The sequence below is a fragment of the Rhinopithecus roxellana genome, chromosome 15 (assembly GCF_007565055.1).
Source record: "Rhinopithecus roxellana isolate Shanxi Qingling chromosome 15, ASM756505v1, whole genome shotgun sequence".
Lineage (NCBI taxonomy): Eukaryota > Metazoa > Chordata > Mammalia > Primates > Cercopithecidae > Rhinopithecus > Rhinopithecus roxellana.
Genome location: NC_044563.1, coordinates 63,342,614 through 63,362,104, shown reverse-complemented (window position 1 = coordinate 63,362,104; position 19,491 = coordinate 63,342,614). Strand labels below are relative to the sequence as shown.

At 40.9% G+C, this 19,491-nt stretch overlaps 1 protein-coding gene across 2 annotated transcripts; it reads right to left on the bottom strand.

The window, feature by feature from the left end:
- Positions 1 to 310: 310 nt before the first annotated feature.
- Positions 311 to 5,186, bottom strand: SPATA19 (spermatogenesis associated 19). Of its 2 annotated transcripts, none has more exons than XM_010362034.2 (7): positions 5,048 to 5,186; positions 4,813 to 4,869; positions 4,189 to 4,320; positions 3,926 to 4,017; positions 2,165 to 2,242; positions 1,710 to 1,785; positions 311 to 600 (listed from the first exon to the last, which is right to left on the bottom strand). In XM_010362034.2, the coding sequence occupies exons 1-6, from the start codon at positions 5,123 to 5,125 to the stop codon at positions 1,719 to 1,721; spliced, it is 504 nt and encodes a 167-aa protein (XP_010360336.1). In that variant the 5' UTR covers positions 5,126 to 5,186; the 3' UTR covers positions 311 to 600; positions 1,710 to 1,718. The 2 variants fall into 2 exon arrangements, with proteins under 2 accessions (XP_010360336.1, XP_010360337.1); XM_010362035.2 differs by having other exon boundaries at positions 311 to 488.
- Positions 5,187 to 19,491: the final 14,305 nt, after the last annotated feature.

Below are 19,491 nucleotides of genomic sequence, written 5' to 3'. Positions count from 1 at the left end.
GCAAGAAACATTAAAAGAAGTTCTTCAAAGAGGAGGGAAAGGAAGAGAGTTAGAGAAGGAATAAGTGCAGATAACATAAACGTCTGAAACAAACCAGCACACTTCCCTCAAAAAGTTCCCCCAGCCCCAGCCACAGAGCACTCCTTATGTTCCAGTAGCACCCATATCACCATTGTCCCATTGTTGGAACGGCTGCTGTCTGTCTCCCTCAGGCTGTAAGTCAGTGTCCCCAGAGCCAGGCCTGTGAGGTACTCAGTGTCTGATGAATGAACAAATGAATGGCACGGCACCCCAACCAGCAACAGGGTGAGTTGTTAAATAGCACGTCTCTTTATTCGCAGTTCAGCAAGAAGACTCCAGTGCTGACACTGTCGCATGAAGAGCTCACCTGCTGGAGTCTTTCTGCCCAGGTCTGGCCCTTCTTCAGGTCAAGCAGAGAAGGATGTTCTTCTGATACAAGTTGCTGCTGGACCCTGAAGGACTTCCACCTAGGAGGTAGAGAAATGCCCAGGGGACACAGCGGGGAGATGTGGTTGGCCAAGGGGTGGGGCTGCTGATGACTCCCTGTAACCCCACTGTTCTCTGCGTTCCCAGCTCCATCTAGAGAGCAGAAACCCATGGAAGAATAGACAGTGGTTCATCAGGCAGCTGGAATTGAAGCCTGAGTCTGTTTCTTCCAGCTCAGAAGCCCCTGCGAACTGTGTACCCTCCCAGCACTTCCTGTTCTTCACCTCTAGTAATATGAGCAAACAATTGTGGCATTTACCTTGTGCTAGACACCATCACCCCCAAGACAACCCTCTGAAGTAGATACTCTGTTGCAATAAAGAAACTGAGGCACAGTGGCATTATGTAACTTGCCCATGGTGGAGCTGAATTGGAACCCAGCATCTGCTCCCGGGCTTGACTTAAGTTCTGCCTTCTGTATAATGGGCACAAACGATGCCCTCTCTTAAGATTGTTTTTTGGATCAAATGAGAAACCCTGACAAACTACCTTGTGCAGAAGCTGGTATACAGTAAGTGCTCAATAAATGCCGGTACTGCTCTCCAGCAGCCTTCCTGTAAGCATGCTGAGGACGCTGTGCCTAAGTCTCTCCCTTAGCCCCAGGATGGCCAGCACAGCTGTTCACCACAGGCTCAGGGGCTGCATCCTGGAGAGCTCCTGTGGTTGTTTATCCTGCCACTGGCCTTCCACCTCCCAGGGCCTCACAAACAGCCCCTGGGTGACCACTGGGCCAAGCACAAGGAAAGAAACCGTGGGACCCAAAGTCACCTCACAAGTTGGTGGCAGGTCTAAAACCTATACGGCCTGACCCCGACACTACGATCTGTGACTCAAGGTGAGGTCAGCAGACCAGCAGTGACAATGCCCAGAAACTCTGAGAAATGCAAAATGGCAGGCTCCACCACAACCTCCTAAATACGAAAGCCCAGGCCCATGAATGATGCAGAGGCAGTGCTCTCTGACCCCACAAAGTCAGGAAGCCAATCTGAAACTGGACTTCAAGTGCTTCCACAGACTTAAGAGAGGCATTGCGGGAGCCCAAGACAGCCGGCCTGCCTCTCCCCCTGCTGGCCCTGAGTGCAGGCCCTTCCCCAGTAGGGAAAGGCTAAGCCTCTTTACCAAGTTGCCTGCTGCAGTGCCCCTTCCCACTGCCCAGGATAACCATCTTCTCTGCCCCGTTCTTCATCCATCAGCTCTCTCACCTGTAGCTCCTAGCAGTCTGAGCAGGATGGTCTCATACTGAAGTCCTGAGCTGAGACATCTGCAAGATGGGATATGCTGCAGGGGACAGAGGAGAAGGGCCAGGTGGAGGGAGACTGCCTGATAGCACAGGCTACCCAGACGACGGCACAGGGGTTGGGGTGGGAGGGCAGGCCATGCCTAGGCCGTGGCCGCACTGGGCCTGGGAGCACAGTCATCTGAACAGGCCCTTAGCCTGGCGCCCTTCTGTGCACTGGCAGACACCATGGGAGGCTGGCAAAGCCCTGTCATGTGGAGCACAGAAGATAAGATGCAGCCCTGGGAACCGTGTGCCCCTGCTCTTGATGTTGTTGTACCAGAGAGAGCATTGCTGGGTGTGGGTGGGAAACCCAGCAGTCACCCCCACACTACCTGCCCCCAGTCGGGAACACAAATCAACTAGTCCCAAACGGCTTACCTTCGTCTCACCTGCTCTATTCGATCTCGCATGATGTCCTCTGTCATCTCACTTGGCACTTGGAAGATACGAGTGTGGCTGCAAAAGGCCATTCATACATTGGCATATGGGATCTGAGTTTCTTTTTTAACAGGCATAGAGAACTGCTAGAGTTGGGATCCTGCAAACAATGGCTCTTGCCCCGACACCATGAACTTTTGAGCTGGTCTCTCCCCGCTTCTTGACTCATGAACACAAAGCTTTTTTTTTTTTACTAACCAGGTACCCTTGAGCCCCCAGTAATGCTGGACAGGTAGCAGACTGTCCCAGGGAGAGCCAGGGACACAGAGTTGAGTGCCCTTACTAAAGGCAGCAGGCAGTGGTCTCATGAGCCATGGAATTCACCCTTCTTAATTCAGTCTTCTGAATTCCTCTCCTATCGTCAGCTCTTGATGACCTGCATCACCCCACACCCACTGTGGTTCAGAGATGCTTCTAGGAAAGCCTACAGTGAGGAAGTTGTGGGGTCTCCTGGGGAGCCTCTTTGCTTGTTTCATAAAGGGATATACATTTCCTGACTACATACTTACTGAAATAAGAGGGGACACCAAAACCAGTGGGTTGTGGGGGAAGATAGGCAGAGGCTTTTGGTTTAAAATCTTTGTAGGAAATCCAGAGTGGAAAAATTGTATGTAGATAATTGACTGATTCCTGTAGCCTGTCTCAAAAGCTTAAATCTAGTTTTATTATACAGCCAAGATTTTTAAAATATTGGAAGATGATGTGTGTGTTATCCAAACCAAGGAGCACAATGTCTGCAATTCCATAGCACAACCACATCGGGCACAGAAAAGCCTGGATTATAATCAACAACATTTATGATTTTAGGGGCCTCAGAAGGCTTCCCATCCAAAAAACCTCTTTCCCAGGGAGCTCTCAGCTCCCATCATGTTATTCCTTTTGGTTATGTAATTACTGTGCGTTTGAGTCTTCTTAAAAGGCAGATGCCACTAGAAGGGGTAAGCACATGGAAACCATTTCTTGAGAAGTGGAGCCTCCTTGATACAACAGATCAACACCGCTGATGCGGCAGGGAAAGGGAGAAGAGAGGAGGAAGGGGAGAGGTCTCCTTCAGTTTCCCAGAGGACCAGTCTAAGCCCTCAGTCCCTCTCCTGGGAACCGGGGGCTGATGTGCTTCAGAGAGTCCCAGTGAAAACAGGTGCAGGAAAGGAAATAGGAAAGCCTTTGTCTGAAGAGTGATGGCTTCAGGCCAGCTCCCCGGGCCTCGTGGCTCAGCATCTGCAGAGCCAAGAGAGGCAGTGGGGATGACTGTGAGCTGGCAGACACCCGGGAGGCTGGCGAAGCCACCATGACCAAGTGCAGAATTCTAGCCTCGGGCGCTGGGAAGCGTCCACACACCTCGGTTGCAGATGAGAACTTTGGCTTCTGCATTTGAAGAGCTTATTTTCTTTCAGCTCTTTAAAGTGCAGCCACTTCTGAGCAACTCAAGTGCAAAAATAACAGAAGTCTGAAATGTATTCAGAAGCATTTAAGAAATGGAGTGCAAGCCCAGTTTTCCAACCCCTCAAGTCATTTAAAAATGTAGAAATGAGCTGGGCTTTCAAGATAGCAAGAATATTCCCTTAAGACCCCAAAGCAAGGCTGAGAAATTTGTCAGCCAAAGACGACACCTCTAGAGAAGAGCATCTGTGGGCTCGTGAGAGAGGGGCTTGCGTATCTCTCCCTCTCCCTCCTTCACCCAGGGCAAATGGGACGCCTTACCTCCATCTTATGAACTGGATTCGTGTTCTCTCCTCTAGGACCTCTTGGCTCTGGTTTGCCGACATATCAGACTTAGAGAGGTGGTGCTTCACCTGGGAAATCCAGCGGGTCCATGTGGTTCCTGCCCAGTGTGGCCCCCAACTGGGCTGGCACAGAGCCCAGACGAGTGCCTCACCCTTGCCCAGAATCATTTACAGTGCACCTCCTGCCTCTCCCCTCTCCCTCATCCCCACTCCCATGCAACGTCTCACACTCTCAGTTACCACATCTCTGGTCACATGGATGTCCTGGCCATGGGTGGGAGGGGAGTCCGTGGACATCTTCTCCCTAATGCTCTGGGAAGGGTAGTTGAGGGACAGCTTTTCCTTTATGCCCTGAGAAGCCTCTTCTTCTGTCTGAAAGGTGAGGAATTCCCTCTGAAAACGTCACTCTGCCTCCAACCCTGGGTCTTCTTCTCCTCTTCTTTCCCTTTTATTCATTTTCCATCACACTCACACACCACATATCCACACACATACACTCCTCACCTTGCTGTTCCTGCAATAAGCTTCTTTCCTGTGAAGTCCTTGGAACTCCCTAAGTACCTGGCCCTATCCCAAGGTATTCCTGAGACACCCTTGAGCTGGGAAGGATGCAGCTGAAACCCTTAAGCCAGGATGCTTGAGAAGCAGGACGGCATTAGTGGTGGTGCTAACACGTTTCCTACCAGGACACAAGCCACAGTGTCCTCCAGGATATGTGAAGAAATTAGACTCAAATCTAGGAAGGGTGTCTGGCAATGAACTTGAGTTCCAGTTCCATGAAGAAGGAAATCCAGATCCCCACATCCACTGAGACCAGCTCTCTAGGATTTTGGATACCCTGAGTCATAAAGAAATCTTACTTACTTTTTTCAGCCAATGCTGTAGTACAGACACAGCCTCGCTTTCCACAACGTCAATGTCCTGGAACAAATTAGCGAGTTGGTTACCTCAGAAAACCTAGAATCCCAGCTCCTCCCACCCACCCTCCACAACTGTTACTCAAAGTTATTTGTAATAGCTCTCTGAAGTGCAGCAGGGTCCCAGAGGTGGAGAAGATACATGAGAAATTATTCCATATGGCTACCACCAAGCTGCTTACCGAACTGGTTATTGGTAGGAAGGGAAGCCCTACACCTTTCCGAGCAAGAATATACACAATCCATGTTGTAATTATCATCTTTGAATGTATACCAGGGCCCCTTGTTGGCTCCCTCCTTCCATTGAAGCTGCCTGAGAACTCCTATGGGACAGGAAAGTCATTGAAAGGAGGTGTCCACCTGATTGGTTGACCCATGATGATGTGACAATGGCCTCCCTTTGAAAATGAGGTATGTGAGTATAAATGCAGTTGCCAAGAGCCCCTGCATTTCGGGCTCTGGGTGCACTGCTTATGAGTTACCCTGCTTCAAGGAGCAGAACCAATGAATAAAAGATTGCTGTCTAACACCACTGGCTCACCCTTGAATTCTTTCCTTGGGAAAGCACTAATTTGGGAGCTCACCTCAAGGCAGGAGGATAGGGTCTGGAGGCAGGAAACCTAAGGCCGATTCACACTGACTTCCTAGAGCTAAATCAAAAGGAAAACCCCAACTTTCCATGCCCAAGTAACAAAAGAACCAGGGCCTACTCCCTTGGCAACCCTCTCCTTTTCTGCATGGCAGATGAAAAACTGAAAGTACCTCTGATTGGTCCCCTTCCACAACCAATCAAGCTGGTTGTGGGCCAGGTCTTCATTTGCATAGAGTTATAACTTTATAACTTCACTTCAGCCTCTGATTGGTCACTTTCCTCAACCAATCAGACTGATCATGAGCCACTACTTCATTTACATAAGGTATATACCAAGTAACCAATGGGAAACCCCTAGAGGTTATTTAAACTCCAGAAAATTCTGTAACCAGTCTGCTGCCACCCTGTGGAGTGTACTTCTATTTTCATTAAATCTCTGCCTTTGTTGCTTCATTCTTTCCTTGCTTTGTTTGTGTGTTTTGTCCATTTCTTTGTTCAAGACAACAAGAACCTGAACACCCTCCACCAGTAACAACCTGTCCTGCAACAACTTGTTATGTGCTCTTGACCTAATCATTAGTCCCTCTGGTCTGCGTTTCTTTGCCTTATACTGAAAGGGATAAAGTTGTGTCTCTAGTTTTCTTCTAACTCTAATATTCCATAAGTTTTCCCATGTTTATTCTTCTCAGGACTATAGAAAACCTTTTATCACTTTCTCCAATTCCCCGATACAGCCACTACACCTCTTCGCTCTCAACAATTCGCCTCAATTTTATATCATCCCTGGCATAGTCAGAATAGGCTAGGCTCTGCTGAGGACTGAGGCAACAAACCAATCTCCAAATCAAAAATGTTTATTTCTCACTCTCAAAAGCTCTGGCAAAAGTTGGGTAATTTCAGGGCAATTGTATGCCATGTGGAGACTCACAGGTCCACACTCAGAGGATGTGAGCTCCATGACTGCCAAAGCAGGGAAGAGAGCACAGAGAGGAATCAGGTCAGTGTTCGACATTTCAGCTCAGAGGCTCCTACTTAGAGCCTTTGATCTAGAACTAGTCCTATGGCCCCAACCTAACTCTAAGGAAGACTGGAAATTGTAAAACAGCAGATGAAATTAATTGTCAACATCTCTGTTTCTGTGGCTATCCTCCAAAATTTATGTTTTCATCCTTATTGATGTAATTTTATTTTTGACTATTTAAAATATTAATGTGATTCAGAAATCAAAACTACATGAACAGATATATTCAAGGACATTCCATCTCTTCCCCTATACCTTCAACCTTGTTCTAACTCACTTCAGAAGTAAAATTTTCATTAGTTTCTAGACTACACGTCCTGTGTTTATGTTGTCAAAATGAAGCTCATACATAAATCTATTTGCTTTTTGATTACAATGTTATAAAATGGATACAGTAAAATGTACAAATATGTGTACAGCTGAGAAAAACTTTTACACACACACAAACACACACCCACACACTTACTTGCCCAGATCAAGACAGAAAACATTTTTAGTAGGACATTTGTATTATATTTGATTTGATGCTGTTTAAAATCATGCTGCTCTGAACATTTTTATACTGTGCCTATCTTTTGCTTGACATAAGCACTAAATCTTCTGAGTATATACCAAGGATTAGAGCTGCTAGGTCATAGACTTTACATATGTGTAGCATTCATATATACCAAGAAGTACTGCAAAGGGGTTGTATTAATCTACCGCCCATAAGCGATGTATGAAAGTGATAGTTACTCCATGTTTTTTCCAACACTTAGTATTGTCACTCCTTCAAATTTAGCCAGTCTAGTAGAGGTGTAGTGGTAACTAATAATACTTTAATTTTCATTTAACTGATTATCAGTGGCATTATGTATGTTTTTATTTGCCTATTGATCACTTTGGGTATTCTTTTTTGTGAAGTGCCTCCTCAAGCTTTGTGCCCTTTCATTGAATTGTTGGTCTTTTTTCTTATTGATTTGTAGATTTTTTAATGCATTGTAAATAGTAGTCATTTATCAAATATATGTTTTGCAACTGTTTTATCTCAACTTATGACTTGCCTTTTCACTCTTTGAGTACTGTCTTTTGAGGAACAGAAACTCTTAATTTTTAAAGTCAATTTTATTGTGATATATTTAAATAATATAAAATTTACCCATCATAATGTATAATTAAATAATTTTAGTGGATTCAGAGAATTGTGCAACCATCACAACAATACAAATATAGAACATATCCATCACCCCAAAAATGTTTGTCATGCCCATTTGCAGGCAACCTCAGCTTCTATTCTCAGTCCCACCAATCTGCTTTCTATCTCTAGAGATGTGCCTTTTCTGGACATTTCATCCATATGGAACTATACCATATTATCTCTGGCTTATTTCACCAAGCATGTTTGGGAGGGTCATTTACATATCTTGTAGCATGTGTCAGTAATTCACTCCTTTTTATTATGGGGTAGTATTCCACTGCATGGACATACCACAATGTGTTTGTCCATTCACCAATTGAGGTACCTTAAATGGTGTCCATTTGGGGTTTACTATGAATAACACTGTGATGAACATGTTGGTGGTGGTGTTTAATTTTTTAATTGTATTTTTCCATAAGTTATTGGGGTACAGGTGGTGTTTGGTTACATGAGTAAGTTCTTTAGTGATGACTTCTGAGATTTTGGTGCACCCATCACCCGAGCAGTGTACGCGGCACCATATTTGTAGTCTTTTATCCCTCGCCCCCTCCCACCTTTCCCCCCAAGTCCCCAGAGTCCATTGTATTATTCTTATGCCTTTGCATCCTCATAGCTTAGCTCCCACATATCAGCAAGAACATGCAATGTTTGGTTTTTCATTCCTGAGTTACTTCTCTTAGAATAATAGTCTCCAATCTCATCCAGTTCACTGCAAATGCTATTAATTCATTCCTTTTATGGCTGAGTATTATTCCATCGTGTATATATACCACAGTTTCTTTATCCACCCATTGATTGATGTGCATTTGGGTTGCTTCCACGATTTTGCAGTTGTGAATTGTGCTTCTATAAATATGCATGTGCAAGTATCTTTTTTGAATAATGACTTTTTTCCTCTGGGTATGTACCCAGTAGTGGGATTGCTGGATCAAATGGTAGTTCCACTTTTAGTTCTTTAAGGAATCTCCACACTGTTTTCCATAGTGGCTGTGCTAGTTTACATTCCCACCAGCAGTGTAGAAGTGCTCCCTGATCACTGCATGCATGCCAACATCTATTGTTTTTTGATTTTTTGATTCTGGCCATTCTTGCAGGAGTAAGGTGGTATTGAATTGTGGTTTTGATTTGTATTTCCATGAGCATTAGTGATGTTGAGCATTTTTTCATATATTTGTGGGCCATTTGTGTGTCTTCTTTTGAGAATTGTCTATTCATGTCCTTAGCCCACTTTTTGATGGGATTGTTTGAGTTTGTTGTAGATTCTGGATATTAGTCCTTTGTCAGATGTATAGATTGTGAAGATTTTTCTCCCATTCTGTGGGTTGTCTGTTTATTCTGCTGACTGTTCCTTTTGTCCTGCAAAAGCACTTTCATTTAATTAGATCCCAGCTATTTATCTTTGTTTTTATTGCATTTGCTTTTGGGTTCTTGGTCATGAAACCCTTGCCTAAGCCAATATCTAGAAGGGTTTTTCCAATGTTATCTTCTAGAATTTTTATAGTTTCAGTTCTTAGATTTAAGTCCTTAATCCATCTTGAGTTGAGTTTTGTATAAGGTGAGAGATGAGGATCCAATTTCATTCTCCTACATGTGGCTAGCCAATTATCCCAGTGCCATTTGTTGAAAAGGGTATCCTTTCCCCACTTTATGTTTTTGGTTGCTTTGTCAAAGATCAGTTGGCTGTAAGTATTTGGGTTTATTTCTGGGTTCCCTATTCTGTTCCATTGGCCTATGTGCCTATTTTTATACCAGTACCACACTGGTTTTGGTGACTGTGGCCTTACTGTATAGTTTGAAATCAGGTAGTGTGATTCCTCCAGATTTGTTCTTTTTACTTAGTCTTGCTTTGGCTATGTGGGCTCTTTTTTGGTTCCATATGAATTTTAGAATTGTTTTTTCTAACTCTGTGAAGAATGATTGCAGTATTTTAATGGAGATTTCATTGAATTCATAGATTGCTTTTGGCAGCATGGTCATTTTTCACAATATTGATTCTACTCATCTATGAGCATGGATGTATTTTCATTTGTAGGCGTCATCTATGATGTCTTTCAGCAGCGTTTTGTAGTTTTCCTTGTAGAGGTCTTTTGACTCCTTGGTTAGGTATATTCCTAAGTATTTTATTTTTTTGCAACTATTGTAAAAGGGGTTGAGTTCTTGATTTGATTCTCCACTTAGTCACTGTTGGTGTATAGAAGACCTACTGATTTGTGTACATTAATTTTGTATCTGGAAACTTTGCTAAATTCTTTTATCAGTTCTAGGAGCTTTCTGGAAGAGTCCTTAGGGTTTTCAAGGTAAACGGTCATATTATCAGCAAACAGGGACAGTTTGACTTCCTCTTTACCGATCTGGATGCCCTTTATTTCTTTCTCTTATCCGATTGCTCTTGCTAGGACATCCAGTACTATGTTGAAGAGGAGTGGTGAGAGTGGGCATCCTTGTCTTGTTCCCATTCTCAGAGGGAATGCTTTCAACTTTTCCCCATTCAGTATTAAATTGACTGTGGGTTTGTCATAGATGGCTTTTATTACATTAGGGTGTGTCCTTTGGATGCTTATTTTGCTGAGGATTTTAATCATAAAGGGATGCTGGATTTTGTCAAATGCTTTTTCTGCATCTATTGAGATGATCATATGATTTTTGTTTTTAGTTCTGTTTATGTGGTGGATCACATGTATTGACTTGCATATGTGAAACCATCCCTGCATCCCTGGTATGAAACCCAGTTGATCGTGGTGGATTATCTTTTTGATATGCTGTTGGATTTCGTTAGCTAGGATTTTGTTAAGGATTTTAGCGTCTATGTTCATCAAGGGCATCAGTGTGTAGTAGGATTTTGTTAAGGATTTTAGCATCTATGTTCATCAAGGGTATCAGTGTGTAGTAGGATTTTGTTAAGGATTTTAGCATCTATGTTCATCAAGGGTATCAGTGTTTGTAGTTAGTAGGATTTTGTTAAGGATTTTAGCATCTATGTTCATCAAGGGCATCAGTGTGTAGTAGGATTTTGTTAAGGATTTTAGCATCTATGTTCATCAAGGGTATCAGTGTGTAGTAGGATTTTGTTAAGGATTTTAGCATCTATGTTCATCAAGGGCATCAGTGTGTAGTAGGATTTTGTTAAGGATTTTAGCATCTATGTTCATCAAGGGCATCAGTCTGTAGTAGGATTTTGTTAAGGATTTTAGCATCTATGTTCATCAAGGGTATCAGTGTGTAGTAGGATTTTGTTAAGGATTTTAGCATCTATGTTCATCAAGGGCATCAGTGTGTAGTAGGATTTTGTTAAGGATTTTAGCGTCTGTGTTCATCAAGGGCATCAGTGTGTAGTAGGATTTTGTTAAGGATTTTAGCGTCTGTGTTCATCAAGGGCATCAGTGTGTAGTAGGATTTTGTTAAGGATTTTAGCGTCTGTGTTCATCAAGGGCATCAGTGTGTAGTAGGATTTTGTTAAGGATTTTAGCGTCTGTGTTCATCAAGGGCATCAGTGTGTAGTAGGATTTTGTTAAGGATTTTAGCGTCTATGTTCATCAAGGGCATCAGTGTGTAGTAGGATTTTGTTAAGGATTTTAGCGTCTGTGTTCATCAAGGGCATCAGTGTGTAGTAGGATTTTGTTAAGGATTTTAGCGTCTGTGTTCATCAAGGGCATCAGTGTGTAGTAGGATTTTGTTAAGGATTTTAGCGTCTGTGTTCATCAAGGGCATCAGTGTGTAGTAGGATTTTGTTAAGGATTTTAGCGTCTGTGTTCATCAAGGGCATCAGTGTGTAGTAGGATTTTGTTAAGGATTTTAGCGTCTGTGTTCATCAAGGGCATCAGTGTGTAGTAGGATTTTGTTAAGGATTTTAGCGTCTGTGTTCATCAAGGGCATCAGTGTGTAGTAGGATTTTGTTAAGGATTTTAGCGTCTGTGTTCATCAAGGGCATCAGTGTGTAGTAGGATTTTGTTAAGGATTTTAGCGTCTGTGTTCATCAAGGGCATCAGTGTGTAGTAGGATTTTGTTAAGGACTTTAGCGTCTATGTTCATCAAGGGCATCAGTGTGTAGTAGGATTTTGTTAAGGATTTTAGCGTCTATGTTCATCAAGGGCATCAGTGTGTAGTAGGATTTTGTTAAGGATTTTAGCGTCTGTGTTCATCAAGGGCATCAGTGTGTAGTAGGATTTTGTTAAGGATTTTAGCATCTGTGTTCATCAAGGGCATCAGTGTGTAGTAGGATTTTGTTAAGGATTTTAGCATCTGTGTTCATCAAGGGCATCAGTGTGTAGTAGGATTTTGTTAAGGATTTTAGCATCTGTGTTCATCAAGGGCATCAGTGTGTAGTAGGATTTTGTTAAGGATTTTAGCGTCTCTGTTCATCAAGGGCATCAGTGTGTAGTAGGATTTTGTTAAGGATTTTAGCGTCTATGTTCATCAAGGGCATCAGTGTGTAGTAGGATTTTGTTAAGGATTTTAGCGTCTATGTTCATCAAGGGCATCAGTGTGTAGTAGGATTTTGTTAAGGATTTTAGCATCTGTGTTCATCAAGGGCATCAGTGTGTAGTAGGATTTTGTTAAGGATTTTAGCGTCTGTGTTCATCAAGGGCATCAGTGTGTAGTAGGATTTTGTTAAGGATTTTAGCGTCTGTGTTCATCAAGGGCATCAGTGTGTAGTAGGATTTTGTTAAGGATTTTAGCGTCTATGTTCATCAAGGGCATCAGTGTGTAGTAGGATTTTGTTAAGGATTTTAGCGTCTATGTTCATCAAGGGCATCAGTGTGTAGTAGGATTTTGTTAAGGATTTTAGCATCTGTGTTCATCAAGGGCATCAGTGTGTAGCAGGATTTTGTTAAGGATTTTAGCATCTGTGTTCATCAAGGGCATCAGTGTGTAGCAGGATTTTGTTAAGGATTTTAGCATCTGTGTTCATCAAGGGCATCAGTGTGTAGTAGGATTTTGTTAAGGATTTTAGCGTCTATGTTCATCAAGGGCATCAGTGTGTAGTAGGATTTTGTTAAGGATTTTAGCGTCTATGTTCATCAAGGACATCAGTGTGTAGTAGGATTTTGTTAAGGATTTTAGCGTCTATGTTCATCAAGGGCATCAGTGTGTAGTAGGATTTTGTTAAGGATTTTAGCGTCTGTGTTCATCAAGGGCATCAGTGTGTAGTAGGATTTTGTTAAGGATTTTAGCGTCTATGTTCATCAAGGGCATCAGTGTGTAGTAGGATTTTGTTAAGGATTTTAGCGTCTATGTTCATCAAGGGCATCAGTGTGTAGTAGGATTTTGTTAAGGATTTTAGCGTCTATGTTCATCAAGGGCATCAGTGTGTAGTAGGATTTTGTTAAGGATTTTAGCGTCTGTGTTCATCAAGGGCATCAGTGTGTAGTAGGATTTTGTTAAGGATTTTAGCGTCTGTGTTCATCAAGGGCATCAGTGTGTAGTAGGATTTTGTTAAGGATTTTAGCGTCTATGTTCATCAAGGGCATCAGTGTGTAGTAGGATTTTGTTAAGGATTTTAGCGTCTGTGTTCATCAAGGGCATCAGTGTGTAGTAGGATTTTGTTAAGGATTTTAGCGTCTGTGCTCATCAAGGGCATCAGTGTGTAGTAGGATTTTGTTAAGGATTTTAGCGTCTATGTTCATCAAGGGCATCAGTGTGTAGTAGGATTTTGTTAAGGATTTTAGCATCTGTGTTCATCAAGGGCATCAGTGTGTAGTAGGATTTTGTTAAGGATTTTAGCGTCTGTGCTCATCAAGGGCATCAGTGTGTAGTAGGATTTTGTTAAGGATTTTAGCGTCTATGTTCATCAAGGGCATCAGTGTGTAGTAGGATTTTGTTAAGGATTTTAGCGTCTGTGCTCATCAAGGGCATCAGTGTGTAGTAGGATTTTGTTAAGGATTTTAGCGTCTGTGTTCATCAAGGGCATCAGTGTGTAGTAGGATTTTGTTAAGGATTTTAGCGTCTATGTTCATCAAGGGCATCAGTGTGTAGTAGGATTTTGTTAAGGATTTTAGCGTCTATGTTCATCAAGGGCATCAGTGTGTAGTAGGATTTTGTTAAGGATTTTAGCGTCTGTGCTCATCAAGGGCATCAGTGTGTAGTAGGATTTTGTTAAGGATTTTAGCGTCTATGTTCATCAAGGGCATCAGTGTGTAGTTTTCTTTTTTGGTTGTGTCCTTTCCTGGTTTTGGTGTTAGGGTGATGTTGGCTTCATAGAATGAATTAGGGAGGGGTCTTTCTTTCTCTATCTTGTAGAACAGTGTCAAAAGGATTGGTACCAGTTCTTTTTTGAATGTCTGGTAGAATTCTGCTGTGACTCCATCTGGTCCTGGACTGTTTTTTTGGTAATTTTTTAATTACCGTTTCGATCTTGCTGCTTGTTATTGGTCTGTTCAGGTTATCTAATTCTTCCTGATTTAAGCTATGAGGGTTATATTTTTCCAGGAAATTATCCATCTCTTCTAGGTTTTCTAGTTTATCTGCATAAAGGTGTTCATGGTAGCCTTAAATGATCTTTTGTATTTCAGTGGTGTCAGTTGTAATATTTCCTGTTTCGTTTCTTAGTGAGGTTATTTGGATTTTCTCTCTTCTTTTCTTGGTTAATCTTGTTTTGTCTAAGAAAAGAAGAGAGAAAATCCAAATGGTCTATAAATTTTATCTATCTTTTCAAAGATAAATCCAAATGATCTATCAATTTTATTTATGTTTTCAAAAATAAATAAATTGTATTTATCTTTTCAAAGAATCAGCTTTTGTTTCATTTATCTTTTGTATTTTTTTCTTTGTTTGTTTCAATTTCATTTAGTTCTGCTCTGATCTTGGTTATTTCCTTTCTTCTGCTGTATTTGGGTTTGGTTTGTTCTTGTTTCTCTAGCTCCTTGAGGTATGACCTTAGATTGTCTATTGTGCACTTTCAGACTTTTTGATGTAGGTGTTTAGGACCATGAACTTTCCTCTTAGCACTGCCTCGGCTGTATCCCAGAGGTTTGGATAGGTTGTGTCATTATTGTCATTCAATTTGAAGACATTTTTAATTTCCATCTTGAATTCGTTTTTGACCCAATGCTCATTCAGAAGGAGGTTATTTAATTTCCTTATATTTGCATGGTTCTGAGGGTTCCTTTTGGAGTTGATTTCCAGATTTATTCCACTGTGATCTCAGAGAGTGCTTGATATAATTTCAATTTTCTTAAAATTATTGAGGCTCATTTTATGGCCTGTCATATGGCCGATCTTGGAGAAAGTTCCATGCACTGTTGAATAGAATGTGTATTCTACAGTTGCTGGATGAAATATTCTGTATATATCTGTTAAGTTCATTTGTTCCAAGGTATAGCTTAAATCCATTGTTTCTTCATTGATTTTCTGTCTTGATGACCTGTCTAGTGCTGTCAGTGGAGTATTGAAGTCCCCCACTATTATTGTGTTGCTGTCTATCTCATTTGTTAGGTCTATTAGTAATCACTTTATAAATTTGGGAGCTCCAGTGTTAGGTGCATATATGTTTAGGGGTGTAATATTTTCCTGTTGGACAAGGCCTTTTACCATTAAATAATGTCCCTCTTTGTCTCTTTTAACTCTATTGCTTTAAAGTTTGTTCTGTCTGATACAGATACTCCTGCTCGCTTTTGGTGTCCGTTTGCATGAAATGCCTTCTTCCACCCCTTTACTTTAAGTTTATGTGAGTCCTTATGTGTTAGGTGAGTCTCCTGAAGGCAGCAGATGGTTGGTGAGTTCTTATCCATTCTGTGGTTCTGTATCTTTAAGTGGAGCATTTAGGCCATTCACATTACATTCAAAGTTAGTATTGAAACGTGAGGTACCGGGGCATTCATCATGCTCTTTGTTGCCTGTGTGCTTTGCTTTGTTTTTTGCATTTTGTTTTTGCTTTTTAACTTGCATTTTGTTTTATAGGTTCTGTGTGATTTATGCTTTAAAGAGGTTCTGTTTTGATGTGTTTCCAGGATTTGTTTAAAGATTTAGAGCTCCTTTAGCAGTTCTTGTAGTGGTGGCTTGGTAATGGAGAATTCTCTGAGCATTTGTTTATCTAAAAATGACTGTATCTTTCCTTCAAATATGATGTTTAGTTTTGCTAGATACAAAATTCTTGGCTAATAATTGTTTAGTTTGAGGAAACTGAAAATAGGGGCCCAAATTTCTTCTAGCTTACAGGGTTTCTGCTGAGAAATCTGCTGTTAATCTGATAGGTTTTCCTTTATAGGTTACCTGGTGCTTCTGTCTCATAGCTCTTAGGATTCTTTTCTTCGTCTTAACTTTGGATAACCTGATGACAGTGTGCCCAGGCAAAGATCTTTTTACAGTGAATTTCCCAGGTGTTCTTTGTGCTTCTTTCCTTATTTATTTATTTTTGAGAAGGAGTGTCACTCTGTCATCCAGGATAGAGGGCAGTGGCATGGTCTCAGCTCACTGCAACCACCACCTCCCAGGTTCAAGCAATTCGGCTGCCTCAGCCTTCCAAGTAGTTGGGATTACAGGTGCTGTGGGGATGGGGGTGAGATTCCCAGGTAACTGGAGTTGTGTACTTAGGAGGATTATGGCTGCCTCTGCTGAGTCATGCAGGTTGTCCAGGAAGTGGGGCAAAGCCAGCAGTCACAGGTCTCACCCAGCTCCCACAGAATCCGAAGGACTAGTCTCACGCCCTCTGTGTCCTCTGCAACAGCCCTCAGTCTTTTTCCAGTCGGAGGGCGATACGGCTTGAAAACTTGCCTGAGGCTTTAAGCCTCCCAGCTGTGAAAGAAAAGGGCTTTAGTTTAGTTTAGAAAGGAAAGGTGGTCCTCTGGCCACCCTCCTGAATGATCCCTGTGGTGCCAGGCGGGAATGAGCTGCTTGGGGACCCAGCGAGCTCCCAGGGCCTTCCTGCTGCTTTCTCTACCGCTGTATTTCGCTCGGCTCGGCTCTCTAACTTGACTCAGCTCCAGGTAACGTCAGAAACCTCTCCCATAAACAGTCCTTCAGCTTCTCAGTGGGGTGTGTGTTCAGTGTGTTTCCCACTTCCACCAGTCGGGGCACTCACGGTATTTGGGACGTCTCCCGGGTCCCGCAGGAGAAGTCCATTTGCTTCAGAGGGTCTGTGGGTCCTCTCAGGACAGCTTGTTTGTTCTTGCAGTCAATCTGGAGCTAAAATTCGTAATGCTAGCCCCCACATGCTACTCTGTCTGGAAATACAATTTAGTCCTCCTCCCATCCACCATGATCTGTGATGAACATTTGAAAAAATATTATGTGGAATGGAAATATATTTTGTTTCTCTTAGGTAAATTCCTGGGACTGGATTGATAACTTTATGCTTAACATGTTTTACTTTTTCTTAACAGCTTTATTGAGACATAATTCACATTCCATAAAATTCACCCATTTAAAATATACAATTCAGTAGTTTTCAGTATATTCACTGGATGGATGTAGAACCATCACCTCGACCTAATTTTAGAATATTTTTATCACTCCAAAAACGAAACCCCGTACCCATTAGTAGTCAACCCTTATTTTCCCCCAACCCTCTCTCTCAGCATTAGGCCACCACCAATCTACTTTGTCTCTATAGACTCGCTTATTCTGGACATTTCATGTGAATAGAATCATACAATATCTGGTCTTTCGTAACTGAAGATAACATTTTTGTGGGTCATCCACATTATAGCAGATATCAGCAATTAATTCCTTGTGTAGTATTCCATTATATGAATGTGTCACGTTTTGTTTATCCATTCATCAGCTGATGGACATTCGGATTGTCTCTATGTTTTGGTATGAATAACGCTACTATGAACATTTGTGTACAGGTTTTTGTATGGACATATGTTTTCATTCTCTTGGGTTTATATCTAGCAGTAGAATTCCCAGGTCATATGGTAACCCTGTGTTTAACATTTTGAGGTACTGTCAAAATGTTTTTTAAATGCCTGAATCATTTTACTTTCCCATCATCAATGTGTGAGGGTTTTGATCTCTCCACATCCTCGCCAGCATTATTACCTGTCATTTTGATTTTAGCCATCCTAGTGAGTGTGAAGTGGTATCTTATTGTGGTTTTGATTTGTCTCTCTCTAATGACTAATGATGCTGAGTATCTTTTCATGTGATTATTAGTCATTTGTATCTCTTCTTTGGATACATATATACTTAAGTCCTTTTTCATTTTATAATCGATTATTTATCTTTTATTGTAGAGTTGTTAGAATTTTTATGTATCCCTTGTACAAGTGTCTTATCAGATATACGATTACAGATAGTTTCTCCCATTCTGTGGGTTGCCTTTTCACTTTCTTCATGATGTAATTTTAAGCACAGAAGTTTTGATTTTTTTATGAAGCCCAATTTATCTCTTTTTATTTTTGTTTCTTATGCTTTTGGTGTCAAATCTAAGAAACCATTGCCCACCCTGTGACCATAAAGATTTAATCCTATGTTTCTTCGAAGAGTTTAATAGTTGTAGCATTTGTGTTTATGTCTACGATTCATTTTTAGTTAATTATTATCGATAGTGTGAGGTAGAGGACCCAACTTCATTCTTTTGCATGTGGATATCCAGTTGTCCCCACACCATTTATTAGAAAGAATATTCTTTCTCCATTGAATTGTCTTGTCATCCTTGTCAAAAATCAGTTTATTATAAATGTAAGAGTTTACTTCTGGACTTTCAATTAACCATTGTGTCTATCCTTATGCCAGTATCCCACTGTCTTGATTATTGTAGCTTTGTAGTATGCTTTAACATACCACAAAGTTTGAGTTCTCCAACTTTGTTTTTTTTTTCAAGATTGTTTTAGCTATTGTGGGATCCTTGAATTTCCATATGAATTTTAGAATATAAAAAAAGTCTGCTGGCATTTTAATAGGGATTTATTCATCAATTTGGGGAGTATTGCCCTTTTGACAATATTAAGTCTTCCATCCATGGACATTTATTTCTATTTATTTAGATCCGAAATTTCTTACAACAACGTTTTATCATTTTCAGTGTGCAAGTCTCGCACTTCATTTGTTATTATTCTTAGGAATTTATCTTTTTAGTGCTAGTTTAAGTGGAATTTTTTTCTTAATTTCATTTTGGGTTTTTTGTTGCTAGTGTATAGAAGTATAGTGGATTTTTGAATAATAATCTTGTATCCCACAACTTTGCTGAACTCATTTCTTGTAAAAGTTTTTTAGTGAATTCCTTAAAATTTTTTATATACAAGATCAGGTCATCTGCAAATAATTTTCCTTCTTCCTTTCCAATCTGAATGCCTTTCATTTATTTTTCTTGCCTAATTGTCCTGGCTGTATATTATTAAATAGAACTGAAGAGTGCAAACATCTTTTTCTTGCTCCTGATTTTAGGAGAAAAGTATGGTCTTTCACCATTAAGGATAGTATTAGTTGAGAATTTTTTCATAGATGCTTTTTATCAGGTTTATAAAGTTCACTTTTTATTCCCACTTTTTGGAGTGTTTTAGTAATCAAAAAGCATTGGACTTTGTCCAATGCTCTTTCTGCATTTATTGAGGTGAACCATGTGGTTGTGGCTTTTACTCTGTTAATACTGTGTACTACATGATTTTTTGATTTTCAGATATTAAACCCACTTGGTAGTAAAGTACAATCCTTTTATATGTGCTGAATTCAGTTTGCTATTATTTGTTGAGAATGTTTCCATCTATAAGAGATATTGGCGATAATTTATTTTCTTGTGATGTTCTTGTCCAGTTTTGGTACCTTCAATTCTCCTTGATTTTTTAAACCTCATAGAATGAGTTGGAATATTTTGTTTTTCTTCTGTTTTTTGGAAGAGTCTGTAAAACGATGAGTAGTAGTTCCTCTTTAAATATTTGATATACATTTCACTTTTTAA